The sequence below is a fragment of the Lepidochelys kempii genome, chromosome 24, assembly GCF_965140265.1.
Source record: "Lepidochelys kempii isolate rLepKem1 chromosome 24, rLepKem1.hap2, whole genome shotgun sequence".
Taxonomy (NCBI): Eukaryota; Metazoa; Chordata; order Testudines; family Cheloniidae; genus Lepidochelys; species Lepidochelys kempii.
This window is the reverse complement of record NC_133279.1, coordinates 8,805,166-8,820,897: the sequence shown is the minus strand read 5'-3', so window position 1 is coordinate 8,820,897 and position 15,732 is coordinate 8,805,166. Positions and strand designations below refer to the sequence as shown.

At 45.6% G+C, this 15,732-nt stretch overlaps 1 protein-coding gene and 1 long non-coding RNA gene across 3 annotated transcripts in view; one reads left to right on the top strand and one right to left on the bottom strand.

Annotated features, from left to right (window-relative positions):
* Positions 1–4,330: 4,330 nt before the first annotated feature.
* Positions 4,331–15,246, bottom strand: LOC140902799 (uncharacterized). Of its 2 annotated transcripts, none has more exons than XR_012156114.1 (3): positions 15,152–15,246; positions 9,390–9,597; positions 4,331–4,601 (listed from the first exon to the last, which is right to left on the bottom strand). It is a non-coding gene; the product is annotated as an uncharacterized lncRNA (long non-coding RNA). The 2 variants fall into 2 exon arrangements; XR_012156115.1 differs by lacking the exon at positions 15,152–15,246 and adding an exon at positions 10,058–10,318.
* LOC140902798 (putative PIP5K1A and PSMD4-like protein) overlaps positions 10,005–15,732 on the top strand; it is a 73,965-nt gene continuing 68,237 nt past the window's right edge. The window contains 1 exon segment of the mRNA XM_073323268.1: positions 10,005–10,315. Coding sequence (XP_073179369.1) covers positions 10,258–10,315 — 58 coding nt within the window. The 5' untranslated portion in view covers positions 10,005–10,257.

The following is a 15,732-nucleotide window of genomic DNA, read 5'->3' as shown; positions in this document are numbered from 1 at the left end:
AGCGCTTGTATCAATTGTATTGCCAGTGTGGGGCATTGTGAGACAGCTCCTGAAAGCCAGTAACAGTTGACATAAGTATCACAAAAAGAAAAGGAGTACTTGTGGCACCTTAGAGACTAACCAATTTATCTGAGCATAAGCTTTCGTAAGCTACAGCTCACTTCATCGGATGCATACTGTGGAAAATACGGAAGATGTTTTTATACACACAAACCATGAAAAAATGGGTGTTTATCACTACAAAAGGTTTTCTCTCCCCCCACCCCACTCTCCTGCTGGTAATAACTTATCTAAAGTGATCACTCTCCTTACAATGTGTATGATAATCAAGGTGGGCCATTTCCAGAGAGAAAACCTTTTGTAGTGATAAACACCCATTTTTTCAGGTTTGTGTGTATAAAAACATCTTCTGTATTTTCCACAGTATGCATCCGATGAAGTGAGCTGTAGCTCACAAAAGCTTATGCTCAAATAAATTGGTTAGTCTCTAAGGTGCCACAAGTCCTCCTTTTCTTTTTGCGAATACAGACTAACACGGCTGTTACTCTGAAACCTGTCATAAGTATCGCAGTGTCTAACACTGCATCAACCTAATTACATTGACCGTGACTCTACGTTGCTTAGGGAGGTGGTTTAACTAAATCGGCATAGCGAGCACGAATTTAAGTGAAGACACTTCCACAGCTAGGTCGACACAAGGCAGCTTACGTCGACCTAACCATGTAGTGTAGACCAGGACTAAATCTAACCTGATTTACCAGGGTTTCAGCTAGTTTCAAGTTTGCTGGAGCCAGTAGCTCCTCCTAGTGTAAGTTGCAAGAAATAACATTTGGAGATTGTATGATACACTCGTTCCATCCTACCTATCTGATCTCACATCCAATCTACTCCTCGCTGCCCTTTCAAATTTCATCTCTCTCTCTCTCAGGTTTGTTGATGGTTACCCTGCATTGGAACGGTATCATTTTAAACCTGCTTTGCATTGATGTAAATGACAACACAACACTCAAGACAATGGGGAGTCCAGAGCGTGCATGTGTTTGGTTGGTTGCATTCGTGGGAATGTATAACCCAGGAGTGACAACAATGGAGGAACTGCTTGAGGCAAGGAATTCAGCACTTTGAGAATCAGATATGATTACATGTAACGGAAAAACAGAAGTGACAGAAAGAGCATGCTATGGCCCTAACCAATAGCCCAGGGTCACCTGCCCTGCTCGGAAACATGTCTGCTATGTGGCAGAGAGTGCAGCTCAGAATAGGCCTTATCAGCCATCAGCGGACCTACAGATATTTTGAAATAGACAATCCATGAAAGACAATCATCCTCAACTTCAAGGGATTCCCAATATAGATGATGATGAATGTGAAATAAATAAATCACAAGAATGATCTAGCTATCTCCATACATACATATCTGTCCATGTAGGGTCTTATATTGGTGCCCATCACCATGGTATCTGGGCGCCTGAGGAATGGGCCGCATCCTGCTGTGCCCCTAGAATTCATGTTAGTTTCGTGGGAGGTGCAGCACTTCTCAGGATCTGGCTTGTTGAAATTAGCAGGACAGTCTGAGCAGGATAATGACTTGTTCTACACTGTTCAAATCACCAGCTTGCCCCAACCGGGACGTATGGCCCTCTTCTTATGAAACAACACACTGGAGCTCTGCTGATTTACAGCAAGTCCAAATTATGTTCTAGCATTGCGACTCAGTCCAGTAACAACGCTTACAAAGTGTCCTAATACATTAAGGGCTTAAGCAGTAATCTTTTCGGTATGCGCTGGGTGCTCAGTGATGGATTAGCCATAATTCTGGATTGTTACCAGATAAGGTTTTTTGAACAGAATGTGGTTTGCAAAAAACAAAGCCCTCTCTGGAACTGTCTCTTCTCCCTTGCCTCTAGGAGCTTAATCCAAAACCCACTTAAGTCAATGGGAATCTGAATCGTCGAAAGAAGAGGTGGAAAAGACCTATTAGATTATCCAGTCCGTCTCCCTGAGTCCAGGGAAGATTTGTTCTCTATGATACATTTTCTAATGCTTTGTCTCATCTAGTTTTAAAAGTCCCCCATGCAATCCAAGAAGTTATTGATGTTTGTAATGTTTGTAAACCGCCTGTCTATCTCCAGAACAGGTACAGCACACTCTAAGGGCATTGATGCTCCCACTACAGTAGCAGGGATAATAATCCAAGTGTCCTGGCCAAATTCCAATTTAAGACATAACATCTTTGCTTCCTGTTCTAAATTGGTGCACAGTGTTGCTGTGTGCTGTTAAACAACTGCTGTGTTCCACACCAGAGGTGGCTGCATATGAATGGTGGAAGAAGCGACTTCTGTATGCCCAGTCTTTCTGTAATTTGTAAAGAGCTTTGGGACTCTTCTGAATGAGCAAAACTATAGAAAACTAAGATCATTAACTATCTATCATTTACAGGGAAACCTGGGCTAGCCAAACGGAAACTGTAATGTCAGCAAATCAATTTCAATCACACTTTTCAAAAAATAAAATTCTGGCTTGGAAAACGTTTCTAAATTTCAGTATGTCTACACAGCCGACATTAAAGCGCTTTAACATGGCTGGGTAGTCGCGCGTGTCTCCAGAGCTGGGAGAGAACTCTCCCAGCGCTGTAACAAAACCACCCCCATGAGGGGAGTAGCTATCAGCACGGTAGCACTGTCTACACGGCCACTTTACAGCGCTGAAACTTGCATCGCTCAGGGGGGTATTTTTTCACACCCCTGAGCAAAGAAAGTTTCAGCACGGTAAGCGGCAGTATAGACAAGGCGTGAGATCATCCACATTTCAGATAATTGGAGTTGGGATCATCAGAGTTTACTTGTATTCTGGAGCACTCACCACTGTAGTATTCAAAGCCAACAGTGTGCTAACCATGAAAACTTGTAAGAAGACTCGGTCCTTGCCCTGAAGAGCTTGCTATCTAAATACACAACGTACAAATGGAGAATAGAGGAAACCACACAATGAAAAGCAGCGTGATCTGGAATGAATAGTCAATGAAATGAAAAGATGACAAGTTAAAACCTGATCAAAGGAGATACTTCTTCACACAGTGCGTAGACAGACTGTGGAACCCACTGCTACATGGAATCATTAAGGCCAAGAACTTAGCAAGATTCAAAGAGGGATTGGATATTTCTATGGATAACCAGAATATCTAGAATTAGCATAGTTACTGATAACAACAATTCTGGAAGGGGTATTATGGCTTATGCTTCAGTGTTTAAGCTGATCTCTGACTAATAGGGTACATATACACTGGGGAAAAAAAAACCCACAGCAGCAAGTCTCAGAGCCCTGGTCTACAGGGCTCAAAACAGCTGTGTGGAGATGTTCCTGCTTGGGATTTGAAACCCACTTGCTGGTTTTGTTTTGTTTTTTGGAGTGTAGACATACCCACAGAGACCAGGATGAGATCTACTGTGAGGGGCACATTATCCCACATCTGCTGCTGTGGGATTCTTACATCTTCCTCTGAAGTAGCTGATGCTGGGCATTACTGGACAGGTGGACTTCAAGTCTGATCCAATGAGACATTTCCCTACGTTCCTATGGAATGAAATGTTTAGCACCAGTCCTGGTGGTTGCATGGTTTCTGCCTGGATTTTTTAATCTGTGTTATTTGTATCTGAAGTTTCAGTCACTGAATCCATGAGTGCATATCTGCAGGGGAGACTCGAGGTATAGGTCTGAGGAGAGCAATGGTGCCAGAAGGACAGCAGAAGTTGAAGGGAGGGACAGCCAAATATGTGTGAGTGGTTTTGAAACCTGGGGCACAGGGTCTCAATGCCACTCACATTTGGCCCAGCCACCCCTCCGTCATGCCGATGGGATGGCTGGGCCAAGGGAAGGGGTTCTGACTTTATGCAATCCAGTTCTGATCAGAGGTCAAAGCGGGGCAGTAAAAAGGACCCCTGAAGAAGTAAGAAGGACCCCGCCCACTGCTCGCAATGTACCCCTGCTGCCAAGTTCAGGTTCTCAACAGTGGGCAGCATGGCCCCCCTGTTTAAAAAGTATGGGGCAATGGCTCTTTGGCCCTCCTGTTGCCCGCTCCCATGTCTGGGAGAATTATATTTCAAGAAAGGACTGAAGAATGGCTAACTGCATCTGGGAGAGGGTTTTAGACATAGCATTATCAGGGGACTTTTCATGGGTAAATAACTGGTGCAAGGTGTAATTTTCTAAAGGAGGTCAGGCTTGACACCATGGGAATGAGTCAGTTTCCAGAAACAGTGAAATCCTGACCCCTCTTGAATTTCACAAGTCAATATTTGGCTATCTAAAGAAGACAATAAAAACCAGGAAAGAATTTCAGTGTCCTTTTAATACTAACATGATTAAGAGCAAGAGTCCATGGGATGAAACATGCTCTGACAAAAACAGGAAATTGAGTGGTTCACTGTGCAGTTGTAGCAGTGAGAGTTCGCCTCATTAGAAGGAGTTCATTACTTAGGTACGTTTGGTGGTCACTAGGCCTGGAGACAGAAGCCTACCTGGAAATCCAGGTCAGATAAACAGGATCATTAGCATGTCTATAGCACCTTCCACCCAAGGATTGTTCTCCGTTCTCCATGTCCCTGAGAATAGGACAAGAAATAATCCTTTTAGTTTGCATAAGAGAGATTCAGGTTAGATATCAGGAAACTTTCAAACTCTAAGGATAGTTAAGCACTGGAATTAGCTTCCAAGGGAGGTTGTGGAATCCCCGTCATTGGAGGTTTTTAAGAATAGGTTAGACAAACACCTCTCAGGGTGGTGTAGGTATACCTAACTCTGCCTCAGCAGACGGTGGGGGCGATGGATTAGATGGCCTCTTAAGGTCCCTTCTAGCCCCAAATTCCTATTATTTTATTATCTCAAATTAACCCTGACAGCCCCGATGTCGGGTAGTTATTATTGCCCGCATTTTACAGATAGGGAAACTGAGGCACAGAGCAGGGGACATGACTTCCCCAAAGTTACACCACAAGTCTGTGGTAGAGATGGGACTAGAACTCACATGGGCGACGTGGGAATAATGGTAAGGCTCCACCTCCCCGGGGGATGAACCAGGGTGAATTAAGTAATGTCTGCACAGTACTTGGTCCATGTAAAGTCAAAGTACAATTCTTATTCTTTGCGAAGTCTCCTCCAAGACAGACCTGCTATCACAGGCAAAGCAACAATGGGAAACTGGTATCACCACCTGTGAACAGGGCAGCTAGAATGACCAGCTCACAAGAGGAAATGAACTCGACTTAAAAATAACAGCCGTCAATCAGGACAGTGTGGGGCCTGCAAGCCCCCTACACAGGGCCTCTTGAAGACAAAGGGCTCCCTGAGGGCGCAGGAGCCTGTCTGCATACAGCTGCCTGCAGGATGCAGATTGTAGTCCAAGTTGGGAGTTTTCTCCTGATTTGCCTCAGGGCAGCAGATGGAATTTGATTTTCTCATAATTACTATGAGCTGAGAATTACCAGGTTTAAATTAGTGTTGAAGAAGTGGAAAGAAACAACCAAAAAAACATCCCGGAGTCTGGATTTTGTAATATAGAAATATCACTTGACATGTAAAATAATTACAATTGCCCCATGGTTTATTCATTGTCACCTGTTAAAGGACTGGCCTGTCGACAGTTTGACTATATTCTTGTTACGTCGCATTTAAGCAGTCTTCTTATGGAATCAAAATTAGTAGAAATGCTCCTTAATTCATTGGGCCAAGCTATCTTTTCTTTGGTGATTGTTGCTAAAGATGAGAAGATTGGATCTGTCTGAAATGCCCACAGCAGCTGTCATTTCTTCTGTGATGTGGAGCCCTGACAGCCAGCTCTCATGTTTTGCCTGTAGGTGGCAGAAGCTTTCTAATGCCTGCCCACAGGGTCATCCCAAACAGACCTATTATTACCCTGATGTGGGAAATGATAGGATCGGTTAGCCGAGCTGACAGATTGGAAAGGACAGGGGTGTAATGCAATGCTTTGTTTCAAGGCTGGTAGCCTATCTGAGTCACCAGTTAAAATAAAGCAGTGCTTAATTTGACAGGGAGCTTTCAAAACAAGGACTCTCCTAGCAGCTGCAAAAGTCCCATTCTGTTTTCACAGCAGAGGGTCTTATCCATGTGAACATGGGGTTTCCCTTATCACACTGACTCAGTTACAAATAATGCATGGCATTTCTGACCTCCATAGCACTTCATGAATGTCCATTAATTAACAATTCCCTCCTGCCCATGCTGTATAGGGGTTAGGGATAATAATGTGTTGTTAGGATATAGATATTCAGGCCTGTCGGTAAAGGCCTGTACTCGAAGAATTTAGGTGTATTCTTATCACTTGGCTAGTTATAGAGGTATAAAAGAAAGAATCAAAATCACTGTCTGCCAGTGTAAGGTCCTTCTCTTACTGTGACAGTCTGAGGCCTGTTCTTAGGCTAAGGCCTTTGGCTAAGCAGCAGAGGCAGCCATAAGCTGGGAAGCCAATGGTCACATCCTTATATTCCAAACTAGTCACACTGAAATAAGGTGCTATTGGGCTGTTAAGAATACAATCATGTCCTGATAATGCCGATCACCTCCAGAGAAAGGGAAGTGCCTAGAAAATGTAAAAGGAAACTTAGTTTGATAGCATCCTGTCTGGCAAGAACTCACTTCTCAATAGCTGGGATGTGAAATCCTCACTTCTGTATTGTTTTGTCATTATAGTTCCCACTTTGCTATTGTTGTCTGTATAATCTCTGTCTGGTTCTGTGATTGTTCCTGTCTGCTGTATAATTAATTTTGCTGGGTGTAAACTAATTATGGCAGTGGGACATAATTGGTTACATAATCATGTTACAATATGCTAGGATTGGTTAGTTAAATTTCAGGAAAATGATTGGTTAAGGTATAGCTAAGCAGAACTCAAGTTTTACTAGGTTTCAGAGTAACAGCCGTGTTAGTCTGTATTCGCAAAAAGAAAAGGAGTACTTGTGGCACCTTAGAGACTAACCAATTTAAAGCTTATGCTCAAATAAATTGGTTAGTCTCTAAGGTGCCACAAATACTCCTTTTCTTTTTGCAAGTTTTACTAGATAGTCTGCAGTCAATCAGGAAGTGGGGGGGTGGGTGTGTGAGTGGGGGAGATGGGAACAGGGAATGGGGGTAAGGAAATTGGAATCATGTTTTGCTAAAGGGGGCAGTGGGAACAGGGAATGGGAGTAAGGAAATTTCAGAGTAACAGCCATGTTAGTCTGTATTCGCAAAAAGAAAAGGAATACTTGTGGCACCTTAGAGACTAACCAATTTATTTGAGCATAAGCTTTCGTGAGCTACAGCTTATGCTCAAATAAATTGGTTAGTCTCTAAGGTGCCACAAGTACTCCTTTTCTTTTTGGTAAGGAAATTGAAATCATGTTTGGCTAAGGGCAGGAATGGGAACAGGGACACAGGTGTAAGGCTCTGTGGTGTCAGAGCTGGGAAGGGGGGACACTAAGAAGGAAACTGGATTCATGCTTGCTGGAAGTTCACCCCAATAAACATGGAATTGTTTGCACCTTTGGACTTCGGGTATTGTTGCTCTCTGTTCATGCGAGAAGGACCAGGGAAGTAAGTGGGTGAAGGAATAAGCCCCCTAACATGTGTTATTATCCACACTTTACAAGAAGTGAGAATAAGGCAGAGAGGTTAAGTGACTTGCCCAAGGCCAGAGATGGAATCAATGTCACAGCTGAAACTAGAACTCAGGAGTTCGCTACTTCTGTGCTCAGATAACTAAGGCATGCCTCTCTATCAAAGATAGTGTTGTATAATCTATTGCACCTACAAGGCATTGTTCATCCCCAAATTCTTTGCAATCTTGAATTATTGCCTTCATCATTGAAATGCAATCAGCTCTGGGGTGGAATGCAGCAGCTGTTTAACAGCTCACGGCAATGCTACATGACAGGAAGTGAAGAAGAATCTCATAATCAAGTGAAACTGCAGTGAGGATTTGGGAAGGCAGATCTGATCATCCAGATTTACTCAGGAGGACCCCCTTACTTTTGAGTCAAGAGATTTTCAGTGCTATCTGGACATTGCAGCGTGCTTTCACCTGGCATTGCAAGATGACGCTACAGCCTGAGGATCTTGACATTGCACCAAGACACCATCAAGGCATTGGGACAGCATGATGCACCAAGAAGAACTTTGCATCAAAAGGTGACATGCCAGAATTGCACGGCAAGATGACAGGCCACAATGCAACATAACCACATTGAACTCTAGAGGCCATCCCCTGGCTGTGGTCCATGATGCAACTGGGCCAAAATACACTAACATGGCATCGTGGCATGATGACTTGCCATAATGTGACAACTTTGCGTTAAAACACAAGCAGTTAGTGTTGCAAACATTACGTCTTGCTGTGTTGCAACATGGCAGCGCTTTCCCACAGGGGCTGTCATGTAGTATTGTGACAAGCTAGTGTGGTCAGGCAGATGGCATGATACCCTGCATAAACACTCTTGTCTTGGCATGACAACATGTCAGACTGGCCAGTGATGCAATATGATGTCATCCAAAAGACCACGATTAAGTATCAGAATATCCTGATGTGACAAAGGGCCATTGCCGAGCAATGCAACATGATGTAGTTTCTTGCCAGCACATGACAGCATCAGCCAAAGGTCCATGCTGTACTGTTGTGGTGCCAAGATGTGCTAAGTGCTTGCCTTCGGATGCAACATGGTTACGTTTCTCATGGCAAAATGGTGCTGCAATTCCAAGGATTTGACTTGGTCACAGATGTCATGGATTCTGTGACATTAACAGATCTCTGTGACTTTTTTGGCTTCAGCTTCAGCCCCGTGCGTGGCGGGGCTCCGGCTGTCAGCCATGCACCCCGGAGCTTCAGCTCCAGTTCCGCGCTACAGGGCTGGGACTTCCATGATTTATTGTTTACTGCCCGCATCCTGTCCATGACTTTTACTAAAAATACCCATGACAAAATCTTAGCGAGGTCAGCACATGACTTGGTGACACGTCGCAAAGCGATAGCGCCAGGACACGACATGACGCAGCAGCATGGAGAGGTTTAGATGTGATGTGATGATTTGACCTCCCATGGCAATGTGGTAGATGAGGATGTAATAGAGGAAGTGTTTTAGGTGAAATGGTATTTACTCCCTTTGTTTTAAACTGGTTGGGGTTACTGAGTCTCTGATTGCTCTTGGTGAACTCTGTATCTAAAGCAGTACAATATATGAAATCTCCTCCTTTTGACTTGCTGTACTTGGAGGGCCAATGACAGCAATACACCATTAAACTGTTGTTGATGAACTTGACTTAACATACAATTTGGTCCAAAAATTATACATCAGGCATGGAAATTTAGTATCTTCCACTATGAAATAAGATTAGACTCTTACCAAGTAGAAAATTCATTCTTATAAACTGCAAATCCCAGATCTCTCAACTCAGCTAGTGACGCGACGAGGTCAGGACGTAACACGCCAAGGCAACGTGACATCATGGCAATGTGGTGGTGAGGTCATGGCACGATATGTTGATGCAGTGAGGTCAGCACATCACTCAATGACAGCGGGATAAGGTCAGGATGTATGCGGCTGGGATGATCTGGAGAAGGAGGGACATGATATGTTGTGGCGACGCGGGGAGGTCAAGATGTGAGGTGCCACAATGAGGTCAGGACACCTGGTGCTATGACCCGATGAGGTCAGGACGTGGGGTGCGACACATGATGTGACAATGAGATCAGGACATAAGACGCCCTGGCAACGGAGTGAGGTTGAAGCATCCTGGCAACACAAATGAAGTCATGACAAGCCATGTTATGTTACCATGGCAACATTCCAGTATCACCATGATGTGCCAGGCCCACCCCTTGACATCCAACTGGAAAGGGGTTATCATTGTTTTTGTGCCCTCCTCCACTGTCATGTGACCCATGGCGGCCTCCACTATGGCTTCAGCCGCCCCCTCCCTCCGTGCGCATGCGCTGTAGCCAGCCCAAGGGGCGCCCAGCTCCCCGAGTTTAGCAAAAACAGGCGGTGGCCGAAGCCCGGCATCTCCTCACCGTCCCCTCCCATCCGCGCTGAGTGGTTCGGTCCGGAGCCAGCCGGGCGAGTCCAAGTCGGGGGGAGCAACCCACCCTGTCTAAGCCCGAATGGTGCGGTCCTGAACCGCGGGCAGAGCGGGGCGGGCGGCACCAAGTGAGGGGCCCCCGGGGGGAGGGAGGAGCTGCCGGCGGCCAGTGGAGCAGGGAGAAGCTCCAAGATGGCGTCGGCCGGCCCCGAGTCTGGGGGCAGCAGCAGCAGCAGCGCCGGCATCGCGGGTAAGGGGGGGCGCACGCCTGAGGGGAAGCGGGGGAGGGGCGGGCCTGTAACCTCCCAAAGGGGCGGGGGAAGGGAGGAGGGACCCGCTGTGTGGAGACCTGGGGGGCGCTGGGGGCTGAGGCCCCTGTGGCGGGGGGGGGGGGGGTCGCTGAGCGGGAGCTGGCTCGTCCACTACCGCGTGGCTCTGCTCCCGGAGCCTGGGGGGGAAGATGTGACTCTCCGCCCCCTTCCCTCCCCCCCTTTCTTGGGCCGGGGGTGCAGGGGCGGGGTGGGGGCTCGCCTCTGTAACCGGGGCTGGGGTTTGCGAACACTTCGCTTGTGGGGCCCTTGCTGGGGATGCCCAGGGGTCTGGTGCTGAGGGCAGGCGATCGGGCGACGCTCGGCGGGGTGCTTCCCACGCCCCCCCCCCGCGCTGCTCTGCCGAAACTGGGGTCCCGGGTGGGGGGAGTAGCCTGGCTGTGTGCAGAGACCGCTCCTCAGGGTGCTTTGGGACCCTGCAGGAGGAGGCCCGGTGCTGTGGGAGTGTAAATTATCATCGGGCTTGTTTTAGGAAGCGGCTCCACCTCTGGGAAGCCAAGGCAAAGATTCGCTAGTCCTGTCTCTGTTTACCAGGGTGTGAGGGTGTTTGTCACTGCTGTTTAACATCCATCGCCTCTGAAGTCCTGGTCTCTTCTCTTTACTAGCTCGAGCTGAACCAGAAATGGTGTTGACAGGAGCTGGAAGGAGCTCTGAATGCCATTGCTAAACCTGGTGATGGAGGCTAGTAGTAATAACAATGGGGTTGTGGCAGGTAGCTACCCCTGGGAGACAAAGGGACAGATACTTAGCACTTACACACATCTCCACCTTGCATCTTCGGAGCACTTCACAGACACTAATTCTTGCAGTATCACTGGGTGGGGTGTTACTGAGTGCCTTTCTCCTTTTACAGGAATGGGGTTGGGTCTCCTAATAATAGGCCAAAGCAAACACCTCTCTATAGCCTGGTTTCAGAGTAGCAGTCAATGTTAGTCTGTATCCGCAAAAAGAACAGGAGGACTTGTGGGACCTGAGAGACTAACACATTTATTTGAGCATAAGCTTTCGTGAGCTACAGCTCACTTCATTGGATGCATGTAGTGGAAAATACAGTGGGGAGACTTTATGCAAGTTAACTTTTTAAAAAGGCCTTTAGTTTACATTCCAAACAATCACTCAAGCCTTTGTGATCTGTTGACCTATGTATCCTTTGTTTAGCATTTACTGCACAGGCTTTATAATCTTTCCACCTTCTTCTCTTCCTCTTGCCCATCATTTATGGATTTGTCTGCACTAAACTACTTTGGGAAATCTCCCAGAGTGGTAGCAATGGTAGAAGCTCTAGTGTAGACAGGGCACTAACATCTTTGTCACAATGTCATCTAGAGCTGTTCTAAGCAGCATTAACAAAGCAGTAAAAATGCTGTCTATACCAGTGCTCCTGCTGTTGCTGCCACTTTACCAAAAAAAAAGTCCAAGGTATTTCTTCACTAGCAACGTTAACGTGCTGCCGCGCTGTAATAAAACCACCCCCATGAGGGGAGTAGCTATCAGCACTGTCTACACTGCCACTTTACAGCTCTGAAACTTGCAGCGCTCAAGGGGGTGTTTTTGCACACCCCTGAGCAAGAAAGTTGCAGCACTGTAAAGTGGCAGTGTAGACAGGCACTGCCTTTGGGACAAGTGATGGCCATTAAACCTTTGACTGTCCAGTAGTGTGGATTTTAAGATTTTCTAGTCTTTGACTAATTTAGCAAACACTGGTTTAGACCAGTAACTGTTCCCTCTGTTTCAAATGACAATTGCTTTATCTCATGATCTTACTGCTGTGCCACAGGAGGATGTAAACTCTGGTCCTGAATTCAGCAACCCTCTCCTCAAGGATGTAAGGGTATCTTGGTTCTCTCTCCAAAAAACACCCGCAGGCACCCTAGGAGCAGCATTGTCAGGCTCCAGAGGAAGCAGAGTACAGCCTTCCTCAGGCAGAATGAGCATAGTAGTTGGATATTTAAAATGGTTTCTTGGACGCGGAGAGTGCGCTCCATCCCTCCCCACAGTACAACTAAAACCACTTAAAGACTTGGCACGGTTGTTAGGGGGCTATCCACATTCCAGAGTGGCACATGTTGCTATTTACCCTCTGGCATATTTCTCAATTACTGGCTTCTCTCTGCATACATAAAGGGTATGACTGTTTCTGAAACTTGTTCCACCCTTTCCTCCTTAAAGTCCACTCATGCAGCGTTTCCCCCACCCTCTCTACAGGACATGGAGATGTTGCATCCTTGTTTGTTTTTTTTAACTATGTGTGGAAACACCCAAGAGGATCACATCTCATTGCTTTCACTTTGAAGCAGGACAAAACGTGCCAAAAGTAGCCCGGTGAGACTTCAGATCCTTGGTTCTTTTTGCGTTCTGTGCAGTAGCCACTCCATAGGTAGTTCCAACTGAGTTTTCATTCTTGAGTTTGGGCCCCTCTCTCAGATCTCCAAACAAAGGAATATAGCCTCAGATCTAACCTAATTTTGAGAGGTTTCAGAGTAGCAGCCGTGTTAGTCTGTATTCGCAAAAAGAAAAGGAGGACTTGTGGCACCTTAGAGACTAACACATTTATTTGAGCATAAGCTTTCGTGAGCTTCAGCATGCAGTGAGCTGTAGCTCATGAAAGCTTATGCTCAAATAAATGTGTTAGTCTCTAAGGTGCCACAAGTCCTCCTTTTCTTTTTGCGAATATAGACTAACTCAGTTGCTACTCTGAAACCTGTCATTATGCAAGGCACTGAATTTAGGAATGCATCCGATGAAGTGAGCTGTAGCTCACGAAAGCTTATGCTCAAATAAATTTGTTAGTCTCTAAGGTGCCACAAGTACTCCTTTTATTTTTGCTGATTTTGAGAGTGGAGGTAGACTTTTTCTGACAGATTTGAAGTTTAATTGCACAAGGGGGTTCTAAATTATAGTAAACTCCACAGCTGCTGCCTTCAGAGCTGGGCTCTCAAGGCAGCACAGAAGTAAGTATGGCAATCCTGCAGCCCCCCCTACAACAGCTTTGGGATCCCCCCCATTATCTGCTTTTGGGTCGGGACCCCCAGGGTTACAACACCATGAAATTTCAGATATAAATATCTGAAGTCATGAAATTCAACATTTTAAGATCCTGTGGCCGTGAAATTGACAAAGTGAACTGTGAATTTGGGAGGGCCCTAACTATTGGAGTCCTAAGCCTCAATTTTAAAGAGTCTCTTGCCCTTTTGCTTACAGAGATAAACTTCAAAACCTAGGGTGGATTGATTTAAATCACCAAGTGGAAAGGCTCAATTTAACTTATAAATGTTAAGGAGCTTTTCCATTTGTACTTCGGTTATTTTCTTAAGAAGGGTGCATTCTCATTGTTTGATATAACGATTAAAACATGCTGATTTACAACTAAGTAGAGTCTTTACACTAGATTTGGTACATGTTTTTGCTCTCTAGGAAGGTTATTTAAGCAGTCATATAGTTTGATATTTTCAGATTTTTATTGATTTTACATTTTTAACTTTTTAGAAAAGGGTGAATGACATATTGCTTATTATTACAAAACATGTCAAATTTATTTTTATTTAAACAAGCCCTTGACACAGCACATGATCTGTTGTGCCATATTTGTAAAATTTGACCTCAAAATTTAGATGTTTTTGCCCTGATAATTTCTTTATATAAAAAATCAGCCTTTAACTTAAAATTAATAGGGGCTCATGGATTCAACATATATTTTTTTAGATAAATGTTTTAAGAGATTATAGGTTTTGGCCTTAACATATATTGTATTAAATTTAGGTTCATTTTAAACAGATTCATTTTTAAAAAGAAAACCATTGTTATATTTTGTTATCTAAATTATAAAATCTGATTTTTTTGCCCCCCAAAATCTATTTTTATCTACCCTGTCAAAACCTAAAATGATCTGCAGTGGGTAGTCAACAATGTGAACATAAGAACGGCGATACAGGGTGTGACGAAGTGGGGGATTTTCTTATTTTTCCTTGTTTTTCCAATGGTTTGCATGCAGAGGGGGTGGGACTCAGTTTCCCTGACCAAAGGTCTATCTAGCCCAGTATCCTAGCTTCCAACAGTGGCCAATGCCAGGTGCCTCAGAGGGAATGAACAGAACAGGTAATCATGAAGTGATCCATCCCTTGTCGTCCATTCCCAGCTTCTGAATACTCTTGTAAACTGTGCACTGTTGTCTCACCCTCGTCTAAACTTGCACTGTCACTGTTGCTACCACTAATGGAGCAACAATGGTGGGAAATGGAAGAAAAACCTAGTGCAGAAAAACTTCATGAGCTTATGTTTGCAACACACATGCAGATGTTGGCCAAATTGCCCTCTCCTTTAAGAAAGAGAGGAGAGATGGTACCAAGTGATTTAAAAGAACAAAGTAGTGTGTTTGCTTTTCTAAGCAAAATACAAGCAGGTCTATGAAGCTGGAATTTTCTTCTTTGGAAGGTACTTTAGAAAGAAGAGCATGAAAATACAGGAAAAGCTTTATCTGGGGAGGGGTGCCAGTTAGTCAAAAATTCCAGTTAACTAAGAGTTATACTTACCAAAGGAGGGAGGGAGTTTGGGTGCAGGAGGGGGTTGGGGCACGGAAGGGGGTGCAGAGCGCAGACTCTGGGAGGGGGTGTGCGTGTGGGAGGGGGCTGGGGATTGGAGCGTGGGAGAGGGTGCAGGGTGAGGAATCTGGAAGGGGGTATGGGTGCAAGGGGGGGGCTCAGGGCAGGGCGTTGGGGTGCAGGAGGGGTTTTGGGGTGCTGGATCCGGGCAGCGCTCACCTCGGGCGGCTTCCCACAAGCGGCGATATGTCCCTGCTGCTCCCAAATGGAGGCGCGGCTAGGAGGCGCTGCGTGCTGTCCCCGCAGCTCCCATTGGCTGCAGTTCCCAGAGCTGCAGAGCCAGCAGTGGTGGTGGGATGGGGGCAATGCATGGAGCCCCCGTGGCTGTTCCTCCACCTAGGAGCAGCAGGGACATGTTGCCACTTCTGGGGAGCCACGTGGAGCTAGGTAGGGAGCCTGCCAGTCCCATGCCAACCGGACTTTTAATGGAGATATCAGAAATGCTGGTTTCTAGAGCTTTGCGGTTGGCAAAGTGCCGAATAACACAGCTTTTACTGTATGATGGTTTGGGGCGGTTGGTGATAAACTATAACACCATTTCCTGAATTTCTTAAACTTGAGCCCCGTTTTGGAAAACACAGCCTTTAATGCTGCCATGTGTTGTTACAGAGAAACCCCTCTTAACTTCTTCATCTTCCATGCCACTCTAGCTAGTCCTTCATTTGCAGACACCCCTGGAAAATAATGGGCTCTGAAGTCTTTTATTTCTAGGTGAGTGGTTCAATTACAACCCGGGTTAG